The sequence below is a fragment of the Coenobita brevimanus genome, chromosome 70 (genome assembly GCF_032717465.1).
Source record: "Coenobita brevimanus isolate Jiangsu-jjx chromosome 70, ASM3271746v2, whole genome shotgun sequence".
Classification (NCBI taxonomy): domain Eukaryota; kingdom Metazoa; phylum Arthropoda; class Malacostraca; order Decapoda; family Coenobitidae; genus Coenobita; species Coenobita brevimanus.
The window spans coordinates 30002211-30022590 of record NC_137023.1 but is presented as its reverse complement, the minus strand read 5'-3'; the positions used below and the strand labels follow the sequence as shown (position 1 = coordinate 30022590).

At 39.1% G+C, this 20380-nt stretch overlaps 1 protein-coding gene across 1 annotated transcript in view; it reads left to right on the top strand.

The window, feature by feature from the left end:
• Window positions 1–11317, top strand: part of LOC145406405 (uncharacterized) — a 15300-nt gene extending 3983 nt beyond the window's left edge. Inside the window, exon 3 of the mRNA XM_080277565.1 lies at window positions 10890–11317. Coding sequence (XP_080133691.1) covers window positions 10890–11317 — 428 coding nt within the window. The remainder of the gene's footprint in view (window positions 1–10889) is intronic.
• Window positions 11318–20380: the final 9063 nt, after the last annotated feature.

Below are 20380 nucleotides of genomic sequence, written 5' to 3'. Positions count from 1 at the left end.
TGTACGAGATAGAAATGGTAATTTGATGACTAAAGATTTGGATATAAAAGGAAGATGGAAAGAGCACTTTGAATCTGTTCTAAATAGACCAATCCCAGCTGAAGAGGACATTTTGCCAGCCGAGAGAGATTTGCAGATAGAAACAGGGGATATAACTTTGGAAGAGGTAGCAAAATCTATAAAGGAGTTAAAGAATTTTAAGGCTCCAGGTGAGGATGGAATATTCCCTGAAATGCTTAAGGTGGAAAATGACGAGCTGATGAATTCACTTTTGAAACTTTTTAATGTGGCTTGGGATAATGGTGGAATTCCAGAAGAGTGGAAAAATGGAGTGATTATAAAAATACCAAAAAAAGGAGATTTAAGTGTGTGTGGCAACTGGAGGGGGATAACTTTGGCACCTGTAGTTGCAAAAGTCTTTTCCAAAATCTTGTTGAACAGAATAGAGCCAGTAATTGATAAAATTTAAAGAGAAGAACAAGTGGGATCTAGAAAGGGTCGAGGTTGTAATGATGAGATTTTTATTGTAAGGCATCTAATGCAACAAGCTAATGAGAAGAAAATGCCACTTAACATGTGTTTTGTGGATTTTGAAAAGGCGTTTGATAGTGTTTCACGTGGAGCTATGTTGAAAATTATGAGATTCTATGGTATACGAGAAAAGTTTGTAAATATTATTAGAAGCCCGCATGAAGGTACTTTTTGTAAGGTAATGGTGGGTGGTTCTTTGAGTGATCCATTTCAAGTTAGGTCAGGAGTGATTCAAGGAGGAGTTCTTTCGCCATTGTTGTTTGTTTTGGTTATGGATTATGTTATGAAAAAGGTTGTAAGGAGAACAGGTGCAGGAATTAACTGGAAAGAAAATAAGATGCTGATGGATTTGGACTATGCTGATGATATTGCACTGATTTGCGGAAGTATTTACGAGATGCAGAGGGTGCTCGATTGTCTGGTGGAGGAAGGAGAAAAAGTGGGATTGGTAATAAATTGTGGAAAGACTGAAATTATTAATATGAACGTGGAGAACCAAATCGATTGTGTAATTGGGAATAATGTGGTGAAGATTGTAGAAAACTTTAAATATCTGGGAACGATTGTATCATCTAATGGATCATTAAACAATGAAATTGAGGAGAGGATTAGATAGGCTTGGCGAGCTGTTGGAATGTTGAAATCTGTTTGGAATAAGAATATGCTTTCGGTACATACTAAAGTGAAAATTTACAAGTCCATGGTTAGACCCATTTTAATTTACGGGCATGAGTCATGGTACAGTACAATTGCAACAGATCAGAAAGTATTAGGATCTGAGAATAAAATACTGAGAAGGATTCTTGGGGTAAAGTGGCAAGACAGAGTTTCAAATGAAAGAATAAGGGATATTACGAGAGTGGAACCAGTTAATGAATATGTGAGTGTCTCGCTGGAAGTGGCTGGGGCACATATACAGAAAAGAAGGTTGTTTAATACAGGATGTGCCAGAGTGGATTGCTAGAGGAAGAAGAGGTAGAGGTAGGCCGAGGGTAACCTGGTTGAGGACAACGAAAAAGGAAGCAGGAGAGGAGTGTTTGTGGGACCTGAAGGAGATGATGGCAAGAGACAAATATTGGTGGAGAGAGTTCATTGAGACCCTATGCATCCCGTGGGGTGCCACAGGAAATTATATATATATATATATATATATATATATATATATATATATCTATTTATATATCTATATCTATCACTCTCTCTCTCTCTCTCTCTCTCTCTCTCTCTCTCTCTCTCTCTATCTATCTATCTATCCATCCATATATATATATATATATATATATATATATATATATATATATATATATATATATATATATATATATATCATCATCATCATCATCAGCCATTTGAGTATCCACTGCAGGACCGGCCTATCCCTACCGAAATGTGGACGATACAGCCAATGTATCACTACCAAGTGGCTTAGGCTGTCTGGTAGAGATTTTATGTAGGGTGAGAAGTGCTTGTAAGTGTAATTGTTGTGTTAGAGTGGCTTTGGATGTGTGTGTAGTCTGTGAACCAAGTGTAATCGGCCTGCGCAAGCCGACTGGGTGCAAGCATACTTTATAGTATGCGACACTGGTTCATCCACAGCACCCCTGATGTCCGCCAAAGCAGTACGTGGCCAGAAGAATGCTCCCAAAGTTTTTTACTCTTTATATATATATATATATATATATGTGTGTGTGTGGTACGTGGGGGCGCTCACCATCCACTCACTCGATGTAGTGCTGCTCTCGGATGTCTGCCCTTTCCTCTCCATCCTTCTTTTCATCCATTGTCTTCTGTCTTTCTTTCATTCTTTCCTTGTCCTTGTGCCTACGGGTGACTTTACACTCCCTCTTCTGTCTTTCATTCCTTCATCCTTTCTACTTCCTTCAGCCTGTGGGTGACTCTACACTGAGTGACAAGCCAAATGGTTTCCTGTGCACCAGGAAACCATTTACTACTCTGGGTGGTAACCATATAACCAGATTTTGGCGCCTGGTGGTTTAGTGGGTAATTATTGCGCTCAAATCGGATTGAGCTGGTGAAGGTTTATATCCAAGGGGTGGTTGGGGTTGATTGCTCATGTAATGCCACACGGGGATGAGTGAGGCTGGTCACTCTCATCTTAAATGTCGGGACCAACTGTCTAGCCCCTACGCTCCTCATGGGGCAATGTAGGAATGGATGATGGATGGATGGATATATATATATATATATATATATATATATATATATATATATATATATATATATATATATATATATATATCTATCTATATATATATATACGAAGTATATATATATATATATATATATAGATAGATAGATAGATAGATAGGTAGATAGATAGATAGATATAGATATAGATATAAATATATATATATATGTATATATATATAAATACATATATATATATATATATATATATATATACAGATAGATAGATAGATCTAGATCCACAGATACCATATATATAAATATATATATATATATATATATATATATATATATATATATATATATATATATATATATATATATATATATACTGTATGTCAGTTGGGTGAAAATAGGTCCATAACGTAAAATTAATGAATCCCGGAACAATTGCCATGGTATTAATATCTGGGTGGTTGTAGCAGGAAACGGGCATATGTGCATGCCTGGTGGAAAGGAAGTACTCAATTTGAGGAAACTAAAGGAAGGTCATAGGAAAAGATTCAAAGGTACGGCTGTAAAGATGTTATTTATATAGACTGAATAGTCAGTGAAGGAAGGAAGAATAGCGATTTTGTAAGGACTTGTACAGAAATATGTGTGACGTGTCAGGAAGAGAATGGGATCACTAGAACACCTAAAAGGACTAAAAGATGTGCTGGATGTACACAAGAAGGAAGGTAAAGGGAATCGACAGGGGACAGAGGTAATGAGGAGATGGAGTGGCACAAGGAAAAAAGAGTATGAGAATAACAGAATTATGTAAAAATTGTCACAAACGAGACTCGACAAAGAGTGAATGACAAATACCGAAAGTAGAAATGATTAATGATTATTTGGAGGTTGTAAAAGGATGTGGAGGGAGGTGAAAGTAATGACAGCAATATAACTATAGCAATAGCATCATTAGGGCGTTGAGTCTGAATGGAAAAAACGCAAGTTCTTTGAAATTATTTTCAAAGAATATGGAGAGTGGTAAATGGAAACTGCTGTGATCTCAATATTGGATATACCTGGATCAAGGGAGGAAGAGTGGGGACTGATAGAGAAATCAGCAGAATGGGAGTGTACTCCGGAATAGTACCAGGGGAAGATGGCTTGTGTGTGTGTGTGTGTGTGTGTGTGTGTGTGTGTGTGTGTGTGTGTGTGTGTGTGTGTGTTTGTGTGTGTGTGTGTGTGAGAGAGAGAGAGAGAGAGAGAGAGAGAGAGAGAGAGAGAGAGAGAGAGAGGTTGCATGGCATGGGGAAACAGTTGTAGAATGAAAGTCGAAATCTCATCAACTCCCCTCCCTTCTCTGCTCGCTCTCTCTCTCTCTCTCTCTCTCTCTCTCTCTCTCTCTCTCTCTCGGTGTGTGTGTGTGTGTGTGTGTGTGTGTGTGTGTGTGTGTGTGACTAGCTCTCGCTCTTTTAATTATGTGGTGCTGTCAACTATCTGCTTACTTCCTTTTCCATTATGACAGGTACGCAACATCCGTCAGGCTAATCACTATAACCCCTTTTCTGTCCGGATTTCTTAGTTCTTCATGTACACAACTAGTGTGATATGGAAGTGAGCGCATCGGGGCTTTGGCTTTCTATTGCTTATGTCTTTGGAACAAATGCATTTTGCACACCTCCGTTCTTTGATTCATTCATGTTGCTTAAAATACACATGGAAATTTTTGAGGTATAATGTTGAGGGAGATGGTAGTGGTAGATAAGAATGTAAAATATGAAAAAAAAAAATAAAAAATAAAAAAGCTACTGTACTTTACTGGATGAAGGTAATTTGGCTGTAGTGTTGGACCTAAAATGTATATAAAACTGTGAATACATATTCTGAGTCGTGGATAGTGATATTCTTTTTATATGAAAAATTAATTAATAGACTTCATTTAAGGAGCAGTTTTAGGAGTCGATTGTATGAGGACCAGGAATTTTAGTGCATCAACATCATATAATAAAAATGAACCCGCTGTTTTGTTGTTGCTGCTGTTTTTGTTGTTTGGCTATCCCCGTCTGTCTGGCCCAGTACCGTACATCCATCGGCCACAGGCAAGCAACCGCCACTGTAGGGCCGTCCCACGCTGTAAACTGATGTTCCCTTGAGATAGACAGTGCCTTGCCACGGCGAGACGCGGAGAAGAGTATGGGGGCTTGGTTCCCGGATGGACGCCATACTTGCGTCTTCCCACCCGTTATTTGGGTTCTATGGTTACCACTCAGCATTGTAAATGGTTTCCTGGGTTCCAGATAACTACTAGACCTGTAATTCAGCGTCGAACCACCTGAAGTGGAAAGAAGAGTAATAAACAGTGACAAGACGAATGGAAAAATTATGAACAAAGGAGGGCAGACACTGATAAAGAATGATAAATTTGAACAAAGAAATAGGCAGCATTAGAAAAAGTGAGTGGATGATTTTTTTTTTTTATATGCACGGAGGAAATACAGACAGAGGGAGACAGTTACAGAATTGACCTGATGCATAAATAAAGGACTGATGAGTATAGGTTAACTCTTGCATTAGAGAGTTGGACAGAAAAGGGATGAGAGTTTGTTGCTAGACGAGTGCTAAGCTCCTGTCGTAGAGGTGGAGAGATGCAAGCGGAAAGTTCAGAGGAGCAGTGACCATTGAATTAGCAATAGAAAAGAGATAAAGATGCAACAGTGCAGTGAAGAGACAGAGGATGAAGGGAGCCAGTAAGAGGAGGAGAGTTAATGAGATGAAAAGCCTTTGACTCCAACCTATTGAGAAGAGCTGTATGTGGGGAGCCTCCCCCTAAATGAGAGTTGTACTCTACACAGGGTAAATAAAACCCGTGGACAAAGCCAACAACTGGCAGGGATAAAGAAGGTACGGAGTCGGCCCAGCACACCTAATCTCTTGGAAGCAGATCTCTCAAGAGATGTAACATGATCTTTCCAAGACAAGTCCCGAGTGAATGAAAGCCCAAGCATGTTCAAAGATGATGCAGGATTATGCTGGATATTATTAAACACTAGTGGGTACTCCTGTGGATGATTTTGTCGGGTTGATAGGTGTAAGAACTGAGTCTTTGATGCATTAACAAGAACAAGATTATTATTACCCCAGTCAGATATGTGAACCAAGTCAGACACCAGGTGTGCCATAGCCTTATCCCTTGTTTGTTGAAGTAACTGCTGAGATGGACGTTGCAGGAGCCGAATGGGAAGGTGAAGGGTGGAATAATCAGCGTATGGGTGGATAGGATTAGATGTACAGCTTTGAAAGTCATTGATGAATAAAAGAAGAGAATTGGTGATAGGACAGAACCCTGAGGAACACCACTGTAGATAGATCAAGGAGAAGAACTATGGCCGTCTACAATAGTTGCTATAGAACGACCAGAGAGGAAGTTATAGATGAAGGCACAGATAGAAGGATAGAAACCATAAGAGGGCAGTTTGGAAATTTGAGATTTATGCCAGACTCGATCGAAAGCCTTTGAGATGTCAAGTGCAATGGCAAAGCTTTCTCCAAAGTCCCGAAAGGAGGATGATCAGGAGTCTGAAAAGTCCACACCACCTTACCCTTGATCCTGTAGTAAAATAGTACTCTAAATCAGAGGAGATCTTGAGTCTTAGGGTGCACCGACATTCAGGAGCCCATGGAGTCAAAGTCAAGTAGGTTATGCGTTTGAAAATGAAGTTTGAGGTCCGTGAAGCTTGGCCCTGATAATCATGCGTAGGAGTAAACGAGTTATATTCAAAATTCAGTAAATTTTATGAAAAACCTAACGTCTGTACACAAATAAATAAATAATAATAAAATAATGATTGAGCAAACTATCTTTATGGGAGTCATACAAATATACGCTCACAACTGCTTATGATCTGATTATATAATTCCAAATTCAAGCATGATACTCTATTGGTATTTTGTGTATTGTAATACCCTGTGCAAAAATTGTTACGTGACACTTTTTTTTTTCATGCCGTTCTTACTGTGATCACATCGTTACGCCAAACGTTCGTCTGTTTCTGAATACAATAACTCTAAGAACAATGAATTCCGCTGCAGTTCTTGATAACGGTAAGTCAGTCCTTATGCTGTTAAATATTATGTCTCTCATAGGCTCTGTTGTGGGTGTAAGTAATATCTGCAACAAATATATGGCTCTTTTATACGATATTTATCCTGTTGTGCTGGAATATTATGGAGACAAGAGATTACAAAGTAAGTTACATACATTTTATTGAGTTAGATCATACTGCGGCCATGGCTGTGAAGGTAATCATAAGGCTAAAATTAAATGTCCATTACTGAACTTCTTAACACAATAAATTATATACCTTGGGCTTTATATTTTATAACATGCATAGTCTAAAACTGTTGAATCGATCGTAGATTCTATCGATTTCTTTGTCATCCCAGTAGAATAAATCTGAAAACGTCCGATAAGGCAGTAAGGCAGCAGGATGACACTGGTAAATTTTCCAGTGTTTATGATCACTTCTTTCATTTAAGATCTGCTTCCAGGCTACTATAATGGAATTATATTAAATTCCCTCAGTTAATCAATAAAATCCTAAATATTGAGGCATATGTCGGATTGCCCGTTTCCTTTAACTGCGATTTGATTACAAATACGAAAGAATTAGGCTCATTACTGTAATAGCGATAACGATATCTCCTTTGGCCTTCACACAAATAACAGTTCGATCATTTTAACACTCGCACTTAGGTTTGCTCACTAGTCACGCAGATATACACTATTATGCAGGGAACTCAGCCAAAAAAAGACTGAATCAAACTCCATGCTACGATTCACACACACACACACACACACACACACACACACACACACACACACACACACACACACACACACACAAATACACACACACACACACACACACACACACACACACACACACACACACACACACACACTGCGAGTTTTGCTACTCTGATGCCCCTGAATAATTTCAAACCAATTTAAGCGAAACTTGACACTTTCATCACTTCCATACAATTATTTATCCACGGTTGTGGCAAAATTTTAACTCGGTCTTCCTCAGCGTCAAAGTATAATTATACCCGGTGTTTGAAATTAACTACTTTCATCGCGACTTAACCATTGAGATGACTCCTTTCTCCCTAACAATGTTTTCTTTCAGCTAATAAAGTTTGCGATACTTCGTTTAAAGTCAGTTTTTCATTAAGGTGACCGCACTACCAAGGAAAAAAAATCAGATAATTAAAATTTCGCTTTTGGTTAATGAGCAAGGTATGATCACTGGATCAGTGCAGTTTACCACATGAAACCAACTTAGCATAGCGCCTGTGAAAGAACACCATTTCGTTTTCAGTGGTTGTTTCTTCTATCTCATATAACGAGAAAATTATCAAATACAGTATATGACTGACACAGGCATAAACTCGTAGGCTACATGCAGGGATTCATTTGGATCTGTTCATTAGTTACAGATGTATTGGCTTCATTTTGGGACCACATTGTGTAGAATCACCTTATATATATATATATATATATATATATATATATATATATATATATATATATATATATATATATATATATATATATATATATACCCAATGATGAGGTTTCTGGAGGAAATGAAGCATTTTTTTTCTTTTTTATATCAGAAAAAATTTAGAGGATGCTCAAAGATCCATGTTTTCCCCTTACGTTCAGTCATTTACTCTCCATATTACAGTTTCTTTTGGTGTTTATACTATTCCTCGCGGGATGCCGCTTGCAATTTACTGTTTCACGTCTGGGATATTCAGATCCCGGTCCACCTTGTGCATAAATCGACGTTCTCTTCGGGTAAGCAGAGCTGGCTGCCTGATTTTTGAACTGCAGAGCTTCTACCTATTCGTCACCCAAAATCACATCTTTCCGTAGTTTTGAGCAAGAAAAGCGAAATTGCTCCAAAAGCGACTTATCCCTCCTTCAAGGCTACAATAAACCATTGCATCTTGGGCCACAAATCCAGCTGGAAAGGGTGGTGGTGGCCCTTTTGGGATGGAAATGAGCCTGCTCGTGGAGTGCTGCTATACTGTATACTAGTGAGTAGGCTCGAGTACTTCAATAAAACAGTAGTCGTATTGAAAGCACTCCCCCCCCCACCTGAACTATAAGCTAGCCAGGTTGGCCAGTGCTAGCTGTTTTCCTCTCAGTCCTACAGTGTAATATTAATGTGATCGCAATATAGAGTGTATATATACTGTATGTATATAGATAGATAGATAGATAGATATAGATAGATAGATAGATATTTGTGTGTGTGTGTGTGTGCGTGTGTGTGTGTGTGTGTAGTCTGTGACACAAGATTATAAGCTCTTAGATTCTACTGTTTACGTCATATAGCTATGGGCGCTACACGTAATACAGCCTATTGCGACCTTCAAGTAGCTCTTCACTGACTGACCAATCATTTTTTTTTTATTAGCCAAGGAAACCATTTACTACGCTGGTGGAAATCATATAACCAAATGAGTGTTTGGTGATCTTATAGATTAAGCACCCCCACCGGATTCAGCAATTAAACCCGGGAAATGATTGACCTTTTTTGTTCATATAATTCCATTCAGGGGCGACCAGTTGGTTGCCGCCACCTTACGCCAGGCCCCTACGTTTTTGAACTGGCAATTGAGGATTCAATGATATATGACAGAACAGATACTCTGCGGAGACTTGCAGGGAATGGAATAAGTATATTTTTCAACATGTAAGTGAAAAACAAGGCTTGTAGATATTGCACTAAAAGTTACCGGTACGGAATCTCGAGACAAGACAAACATTCAAACTTGAGCCATCGTATTGAAAAAGAAAGAAACTGAAGCGAGGGCGCCATTATTTTCTGATGAGAGGTGCAAGGAACTCATCACGAGAGGTCATTACGCGAGGGGAGGCCAGGGAACGAGACAGGTGATGCGGGGTAATGTCGTGTGTTAAGGAGATGGGCCCTCGTCCTTAGTCATTTCTTCTTGTTATTGTTAATTTCCTGACTCATAACGAATTTCATTTTACCAGAACTATTTGTATACATGGAAGTTAATGCAGTATGAACCGGACACAGTTAAAAAACCATCTAATGAAATCAGAAATAAGCTGCAAGGAATTTCATGTTTCTCTTTTATGTCAGCTGATGTTGATTCCTCATGATCTTAAATGTGAAATATATAAGCTCGACTGTGTCTTCTTCCATGATATTAATTTTCAGCCTGATACTGGCAGTATCCATGGTACAATATTGTTAGGACATCCCCAAACATTAATGGCATGAGTTATACTAATGTAACTCTCTCAAACATTTGATGGGACGAGGGCGGGGGGGTGGGGGGGCCCCACCCTCCACTCACTTGATTTAGTGCCATAAGCGACTCTACAATGTGAGACATGGCAAACGATTTCTCTTGGCCAAGCAACTCATTTACTATGGTGCGAGTGATAATCATAAACTAAATGGACATCTGGTGGTGTTGTGGGTTCAGGTGCTCTGACCGGATGTAGCCCATAAGGGAATACATCCTAGGGATTATTGAGGCTATTACTCACATAATATCAGTGACAGGCTGCAACTGGTCATTCTCCTCTTAAATGCTGAGACTGAGTACCCTGCCATCGGGCCCCTACGCCCCAGATGGGGCAGTAAAGATGTTAACAGAGTCTCTGAATGTTGAATTATGAAAATCAGACATAATATTAAGCAAAAAAGATGTATATATTGGGTTACTGTACTGGTGTTATGGGAAAAAGATCAATTTGCTATTACCTTAGTATATATACGAGTATAACGTAAATATATGCCATCGCTCACATTCCGCAGTGTATGCCTAAATCATGTGAACTTTAATCATTACAGTAGCTACACATAGTTCTTCAGCAACTTTTATACCACCGCCGGATTAAGGGGGGGGCCCAAGGGGCTAGGGCCCTGGGCCACCCACCAAGAGGGGGCCTCCCACCAGAGCAGCAGAAAGTTGAGCACAGGCACCCACCTGTGCGGAGAAAGGTATCCCTAATATTCAAAACTGTATCTGGAACATTAAACATATTCTATGAAAAATATTTTTTATTTATCAGTTTATTCCTTCTCTCGACCAACGTCTGCAAGCATATAAACAGATATCAAGCCAATTTAGCTTTTTAAGCCATCTGAAAGAACTGTCTTCAGACGAGCTTCAGGCCGCAGCAGAGCAACTCGTCAGGTCTTATCCAGATGACTTTGACATTACATTTATTGATGAACTGTGTCAGTTTGTAACATTTGCCAATATCTTCACAGACGAGGAGCCAAAAGATATCAGCACTGAGCTTTTCCTGTACAGACTTATCATAGACAAGGGTGTGCAGGACACTTTCCCAAACATTGAGATAGCTCTACGGATATACCTTATTTTGATGGTATCAAACTGCAGTGGCGAGCGCTACTTCTCAAAACTCAAATTAATTGAGAACCGATTACGGACATCCATGAAGCAGAAACGACTTGTAAATCTGGCTATCATGAGCATCGAGTCAGATATACTGCGTGCATTGGACTTTAATGACATCATCAGCGACTTTGCCGCACGAAAATCGAGAAAAGTTTCTGGACTGTAATGGTTATAACTCCATCCATTCTCTGATTTGAACTTTATTTACTAGTTAGTTATACTATACTTTTTCATGAAAAATTAAATAATTTTAACTGAATTTCTCTGTGTAAATAAATTTGGTAAGAACAACTTGTGTTCATTTCATTTCGTGTTTATGCATTACATATTACAGCATTGGATGAATAGTCCCCGTTCAGTATTTCCTAACTAAAAGTGTCCTATTTATATATTAGGATTTAGGTTACCAGTCTGTGGTGTATGCCATTGGGGGAGTTGGAAAGGGCGCCTCCCTTCCAAGCGGGCCCCGGGCCTCCCACATGCTTAATCCAGCCGTGTTTTATACTACTACTACTACTACCAATATCTTTCTGGAACTTCCTTACCAGACAACAGTTCAGTTACCTGCACTTGAAAAGAGACAGGCATTTTATCCAAACCCCACCAACATATAATTGCCTCAGTTCCCTCCTGTAAAGTGCCACCTTGCCGGTCATTCGCACCGTTCCCCATTCTCCTCTTTACTCGACAACACCCTCCACCCCACACTTCCTCCTCATAACTGCTACCTTCCCTCCCCAGCTGTCACACTCGTACACTCTTTCTCCTCCGTCTCTGATAATTTCTGGGACGTTATCTGGGGTCTTTTTCCTCCTGCAGGCACGCTTCCCCTGCACCGTCACTCATCCTTTGTCTGTTACCTTCATTATCGTGCTAAGGTACCTCTCACACCCGATAAAAATGTTTCCTTATCAGTTCCATTCAGTACTGTGCTAATGTCCGGTTCTGACCCCGTCACTTCTCTTTCTACGTGTTTGTAATTTTTCCAGCAGCTAGAGTACACTCGCTGCAGTACGAGTAGTTGTAATGAGGTTTTCCTCTAGTGTATATAACTACACTTTTTGCTGTTCATCAAATTTTTTTATACATTAACATTTTTCGAAGGAACATTGCCTTGCTCTGTATTGGAAAAGAATAATGCGTGTCCCAATGATCAGTAAACCTTTATTAGTCTGATGTACCCAATAAAGGCGATTCACTTATATGGACCGAACGAAAATTATTCCCATCGAACAACTCCTGAGCCAACAGTACACTGGATTAACCTCTCATTCTGCATCACATTCTGTATGGGGTGACAATCATTCAATAACTCCCAGGCCTGTACTGTCGTCGGCCAAGGAGGTTCCCTCCCACCTCTTTCTTAACAGTTTATTCTCCAAACTACCAATTAATATTCCCCTTTTTTGCTTCTTATGCTTCCCTATCGCCTCTTTTTAAACAGTTTATCTTCCAAACTACCCATTAATAATCCCTTTTTTGCTTCTTATATCTTTTTAATGTCGAAAAAGATTGTTTGAACAGCACACTATTATAGTAACGGAGCAGAAGCAGAAATAAATCGGTAAGGAAAAGTTGTTAGTAAGCTTCCTAACTGCAAGAAAATGCCGTCCCTATTCTCCACCAGCATTGGATCTGTCTTCAGGGTGATAAGAATCACCGGGTATGATCTGTCAAGCAGATAACGAACCCTGTGACGCACGCAAACTTGACTGGGTAATGAAGCACACCTGAATTTTGTTAAAGAGCTGAGAGAGGTAAATTACGTTATCACCGGTCTTTGAGCCATATCTTTAAGACTTTAATCATGACGTGAAGGGTAACGCCCCATTTTTTTTACGAACATTTGTCAAACACGTGCGTGTGTGTGTGTGTGTGTGTGTGTGTGTGTGTGTGTGTGTGTGTGTGTGTGTGTGTGTGTGTGTGTGTGTGTGTGTGTGTGTGTGTGTGTGTGTGTGTGTGTGTGTGTGTGTGTGTGTGTGTGTGTTTTAGATTTGACTCTCCTAAACCTCATATTATCAGTGGAGTCAACAAGGAAATTAAGAACCCAGCCTTGTTTTACTATACCTAAGTTTCATGTTAAAAAACAATATTCAGAAAATAAGGGCTTTCTTCATGGCGACCAAAGTTTAAGCATAATTACCCAGGGGAAAAAAGCCATTTTTTTTGGTCAACCAGACATGGGTTCTTATAAAATTTTATAACACCATGTAATCCTTGGACCATCAGGAGCAATATCCAGATGCACAACCTTGGAAACCAACTACTGTAAGCTGGGAATCTGAGATGACTTCCAAGATGGCTTCTGATTCTCTTTTAATAACTGATGATACCTTGTCAAATAACTTGTATGTAATAATATTTATTCATTTTTAAGGATATTTATGCGCCATAATATTTGTCTTCAGAATGAAAAAAAAAAAAAGATTATTTATGATCAAAACTACAAAACATTGTTTAATGGTAATGATTTTTTAAAAATGAACAACACATTTTTTTGTCTTAAGAAAGATTACATACCTATAATGACTGAGAAATTCAGCAAAAATACAATTACTGGGTGTATCAACAGCACACATCAGTGTCAATAACTGAACTTGTCATGAACATAAGTTCTAATATCATCCTTTATAATATTCCAGCAATTAAACATTTCACCATAACAGATTTTTTGTGAATGAGATATAACACAACCGTTATTACTACCAAAGTAACTTACACCTAGATTAAGTCCAATACAGAGATTATCCTATTCACGCTGAGAAAAAGAAAATACAATATTCATAGAGAATCTAATCGGAGTCAAGGCTATTCTCAATTTCTTCGAAGTACTGAACTCTGGAACAGCTCTCTGGAGATCCACGACATCTGCAGACAAGGTAACATGGAACATTCCATTTGGCATGTGAATAATTTCTTAAGTTACCTTTTCTGCAACCACAAGAAAGGAATGTAATAATCTCTGGCGGCCACAATTCCGCAGTAACTGGAACTGACACACATTCTGCTTGCTTTACTCTCCTCCAGCGAAGGAATGCAAAGCATTGCAATGTGTTCTGTCTTGTCAATGATTTGACAAGACAGAACACATTGCACACAGTCTTCCAGGACATCCAGGTGAATTTTTTACTTGCTGTTAACCATTTTTTTTTTCTGGTAAAAAAAGAGTCTGCTGCTGGTATCCCTGCCACTTAAATTGTGAACAGTTGGAAGTGAGAGGCATCTGTGTGGTTGCAGTGCTTTGGCAATGTCATGTATGAGAAGGCAAATATCTGTTGCTGTCATGACCCGAAGTTCAAGAAGATCTTTCAACATAGTGGATGCAGAGTACAGACAGAGGGGAATAACATATGTATCACTTGAATGAACAATAACCTGATCAACTTTGTCTACTAGAAAACTATACAGGGCATACAAAATAATACGAGCATCAGCCTCTTTATGTGTTGATTCAAGGGTAGAGACTGCAGTTACATTTCCACTTTGCAAAATTTCTGACTTTGTTTCTTCAATGAAACCACAACCCAGATAAATTTTGTTGCTACCAGAAAATGAAGACTGGAGTTGAAACCATTTACCACACAAGTAGGCAAGTAAACTGTGCTTTGTCTGTAGAACAAACAAAGAACTCTGAAGGATCTAGTGCTTTGTGGAGATATGACACATCAATTATTTTTACTGTTTTTGGCTTACCAGTCTCCATCTGTCTTCTTGCTCCATTTATACTTGGACATCTGCGACCAAAACACAGGTGATTAGCCGCTGCATTAGCTGGGACTTCACTGAAAAGTATTTGATTGTATCTAAGTGCAATGACAAAGTTTTTTCATCTTTCACAAATGACAGACGGACGATGTACCCAGTGCATGACATCGATCACAAGTGCACATGACTGTTGAACGGTGGCAACTTTTCACAGCTGCTTATGCCTGCATCCTCGTTTATAGCTTTCCCAAGACTTAATTTTGTTCCACATGCTTGCATTGTGTCAGTCTCATTAAATAAGGATGGAAGGTATTTACAGGTAAAGGTATGAACTTAGAAATTAAAATAAATGAATTCCTTGTCCCTAAAAACCCTAGAAAACATTTATTACATTGAAATTAGTGTAAAGTATGACAAATTTATAAACCTAAGTACAGCAGCCATCTTGGGCACCATCTAGGATTTCAAGTTTACAGCAGTAGGTTTACAGGTAAAGGTATGTAAAATTACTTTGAAGTTATCAATAATGAATTCCTTATCCCGAAAAAAACTAGAAAACTTATATTATTATGGCCAACTTATGAACATTTATGGATATGGCAGTTATCTTGCATGCCATACTTGCAGTACTTGGTTTCCAAGGTAGTGTGCCTGCATACTGTTCCTGGTGGTCCAAGGATTAAAATGATATGCAACAATTTTTTTTAATAACAATCCATGACTGGTGAACCCTACTTGCTCCCCTGGGTAACTAGTCGTTACTGTAAGAAGACCAGTTAATGTTAACACCGACTTGGCCAATGATCCCATACTATGCTATAGATGTAAGCAAGAAAAAAAAAAAGTTCGTGAAGTTACCTGTTGTATTTGAGTAGAGAAGTTTGATCGTACAGTGAGACACTAAAAAATTAATCATTTGAATTCATTAAAAAATAATTTATTCATCTTCCACAAGACGATAAGTGAAACCAGTGAGAAGAAGAATAAATGAATTAAATTTTACGAAAAGTAGGGTAAATCAAGCAGCTATATAACAGACAACTAAATGGAGACTTGCTGTAGGAAAAATTCAATGTTTGCACTGAGAACCCTTAACAAAGACGTGACAAACAAGAGAATTGAGCCAATGTAAACAATAAACAAGAAAGGCAGCACCAGAGAGAGCGTACTCCCGAAAGCGCCAATACCAGACAACTCAGAACATCAGCAAATTTTATCAGCTCCTACAAGGCCCATGACGCATAAATCCACAAAATTTCACAAATATCCATCAATAACTTTCTGAGATATCGTGTGGACAAACAAACAAAAAACAGTCCTGAACGGAGACTCGAAATCAGATTAGCACCAAAATTAACAAACACTTCGTTGGCCTATTACCCAAATATTCATAAATTTCATTGAAATCCAGCAATAACTTTTTGGGATATTATGTAGAAAATCAGATGAACAGAGGTGACTGAATAACCTCATCCAACTTTCGTTGGCAGAAGGAACTGCAACATTTCCAGGTATGCGATAGTAACGTCATGATCGTAGACGTAGTTTAGGACGAAGACATGCTAAACAGAGTGATTACCTAAGTTCATTAGAAATCACGTAAGCTTTGAAAGTAATAATGAGTAAGGCAGGAAGTGAAGACAATCTCACTACCAGTTTCATGTTCTAAACAAGTGATGCACTAAACATCTGCTTTCAAACAACTGTAACATTAAATATTTTGAAAATTACTCTACCATATGTTTCTGTTCTGAGCAAACTGTTGTGGAAGGTATTACCATTAGATTATAATGGAACTTTTGATACTTCGTCACTGACTTTTTTTATGTTATGTGATAATAAAAAAAAATATTACAAAAGACAAAACGTAAAAAAAAAAAAAAAAAGTTGAAGCACAGTCTGTCCAGTCAGTGAGCTAAAGGTTTTCATGGTTACTTCTCTGCACGTGCATGATTCCCCTGCACCCCCTCCCTGCCATCAAAGCGAACAGTACACAGAGCTTACTTGGAAACACAGAGCGCAGCAGGACATATGCGAACTTGACTTTATCCAGAATCTCATCATGTCTCGTGACTCACTCTGATATTTTGGCCATTCCCAATGCTAGTAGTTTCATCAACCCTCCATAGTCTCTGAAGAGTCTGGGAACTCGGTTGAGCTGAGTACATTACTTGCCTTCTAGCCACATCCAGCCACTACACAAGGCTTTGAAATGATTCATGCCGTTCCTTGTACCCCCTTACGTCTTCTCTTCACGCCACATACCACCTCACATGCTGCACAGATTTCTCCCGTGATTATTTTGCACACACCTTCCTCCTCCCCCATCTGCTGCAGATCATATTTACCCAGTTGCTCCTTCACTTCTTTCTTATATTGTTTTATTTATTTATTTTTTTTTTTTGTTCTTCCTCTTGAAACCTTTTCACTCCCCTTGTATGGACTACTTCCTCCTGTCCTTCACTTCTTCTATTTCTCAATTTTACTTGAACCTTGACTTATACACCACCAACCGGTGGTCCGAAAGTCCACTCCCCCAACCTCTGTATGCTCTTGCAACCATTACATACCTTCTTATTCTTACATAATCAGTCATTGCCTTCCGTTCATTCAATTCACCATGCATCCTTCTCATCATTTGCCACGTGTGCCTATAGATCATTTTGTGCCTGAAGAGGGTATTGGCTAGCACCAACTCCCTCCGTGCACAAGTGTCCACTAGAGCACTGCCATTCTCATCTACTTCTGTAAACACACCCCACGCACCAACTACACCAGCCACTTCCACATTTCCTACTTTTCCATTCACATCTCCAATCAAAGACCCTCTGTCATTCCTCTCAAACTTTTCCATGCATGTTTCCACGATTGTCCAGAGCTCTTCTTTCACTTTGCATGCACTATCTTGCATTGGCACATACACACACACAATCGCCCACGTTTGTAATCTTACTTTCAGTCTTACCCACACAATCCTTGAACCAACTGATCCATACTCTCTTAGATTCTCCTTCCATCTGTTGCACACAACAATACATACACCCTCTTTTGCCCTCTCATTCTCACCCTACTCGCACGTATATGCCTCATCCATTCTCCCACTGTCTCACACTCTCTCTTCAGTGTCTCAGTTAATCCACATATGTCCACTTTCACACCTTTAAGCACCTGGACAATCTCTCTCTGTCCTTCACCTCATCATTCTCATCCCGTGTATTCCATGTAGCTATTCAAACCACGTCCTTTGTCCGGTCCTTGGTAGTCACCTGTTTGTCAATCCTCGTCCGAGCCTTTTTTTCTGTAATTTTAGTTTCTTGTTTTCCTGGGAGGGGCACTAACCCTCTGCCAACCCACTTGTTGACACGTAGGGAACACGTGTTAGTTGGTAATAATGTTTAAAGAAAATCATTTGGCTTGCCGCTTAGTGCAGAGCTACCCCAAAGTAGACAACCACTACACTGAGTGGGTGGATGATGGGCGCCTCCATCAACCACCTGAAGTTCATGAGACGAATGAAGACACCGAGCGCATAATGAGCCTGAATGGTCAGAAATGGAGAATGTGATTGTCCTCAAATCATAGGTAGTATGATGAGTAAGGATGGAAAGTAATTATGCAAACACAGTGGTGGGCATTAAAAGAAATAGGGAGGCGAGGAGGGAGGAAAATATAATTGCAGGACAGTACTGTGATCCCCAGTCTAACATGTGTACGTGCTCCTTGGGCCCTGAGTTTTCTATGAGAAACATCTGGAGTTATGTGGAGAGACAGACAATTCTGGCTCAGAAGCATTTTGGCATTAATATAGATAAGCTGCAAAGTGTTAGAATTACTTTGAGATGTAAAGAGACTGGCTATGAAAGTGCATGGTAATGAACCGGGAGGGGAGAGCGGGAGGGGGAGCCTGAGGATGGAGTGGAGAGGTACATGAATGGGATGTGTGTTTATACTTGGAGGGAAGTCAGCCGGACGGCGGACAGGGTGACCTAGTGATTTATTCATGGCCTTTCCCTCCTAGATGAAGGCTTCTGGCTAAGACTGGCAATAAAGTGTATGTGACAGTTATATTATCGTTTCATTTGGCCCCCTCCATTTCCTGCTTCCTTTCTTATTAAGACATTGTGTACTATATTAAGTGTTTATTAGACGTGATACAAACATTTAAACATTATTAATAGCAACCAGAGGTTTCCACAATATATTTTACAAATGCCAAACTCCACCATGACTGTCAGTGAAAGTAATAACTGAAACTCCTGAACCTGATAATTACTGTATTCAGTAATATGACGTCACCAGTTTATGAAAAACGGGAGATATCAATACATACATACTATTTTATTAATATTGTTCACGAAATTTTCGAGTAAGTTTGTGATAACTGTTGAGTATCTTCCATATTCTAATTTGAAGTAAGTAAACTCTAAAGTGAACCATTAGTTTACCATGTAAATATACGGTCACCCCTGAAATGCTAAAACCCTCGTAATGAAAAACATTAAGTAAAAAATGAAAAAAGTCTGTTTAAGTAGAGCAACTCCATCAAGTGAATAAAATGTTTTTACAAACTTTTCGAATTCTCCTTTATAGGGAGGCAGTTATTAAGAGCGGGCAAGCATAGCAATGCGATGTTCACGTTCGACTGAGGAATGAGCGTCCTGACATGACACGGCCCAACCGCGATGGTTTTCAGAGGCTAATAACTTTTCTACTGCGTGAGATAGAGAAGAGATTCTTTCAGCAGGTAGTGGATACATTCAATATATATATGCTATATATTTACTCATGAGACCAAAGAAATCCCTGGAAATCCCAGCTTTGTAAGGGAATGTACCGAGGGCTTTCTTTGACATGCTCCACCATGAAATCTGTTTAAAAAAGATTTCTTGTTGTAACACCGTGTTTTCTTGCATGTATTCTAACAATTTAATATCGGATATTATGCTCATAATTTTACATTTAGAGGGTGAAATCAGCAAGGGTGTGTGTGACAGAACACGTGAAAAAGTAAATATTTTAGTTCAATTATTCTTTTGTTATTGTTCAACTATCCCACCAGAAATGTTGAAAGTTTACACCAAGATGAAATTATTATGATGGGTGTATGTACAAACGCTCGCTCACTCGTTTCACGCTCACAAAGCGCACTTTACTGGTGTATGTACAAGGTGTTCCAGGACGTATTATTATTATTATTATTATTATTATTATTATTATTTTTTCTCGGGTATAATTGGTCATCCAGTCTAATTGGCAACGTCGGATCGAGTGCCTCGTGAAACGACTCAGCAACGCCGTATCGTTGCAATCCCCCTAAACTAAACAAGGTATTATGGTAGGTTAACGTTAGTCTAGACCTATGTTAGTTAGGTATAGGTTGATTTAAGGTCAAAAGACGGCTTTTCTGGCGATTTTTTGGTGTGATTAGTCGAAATGTTTCATCTGTTCCCAAATGAAGGTGCGATGTTGCTGAATCATTTTTCGCTTATCTCATTTCATCGATGACAGTGTGGATGGATGACTG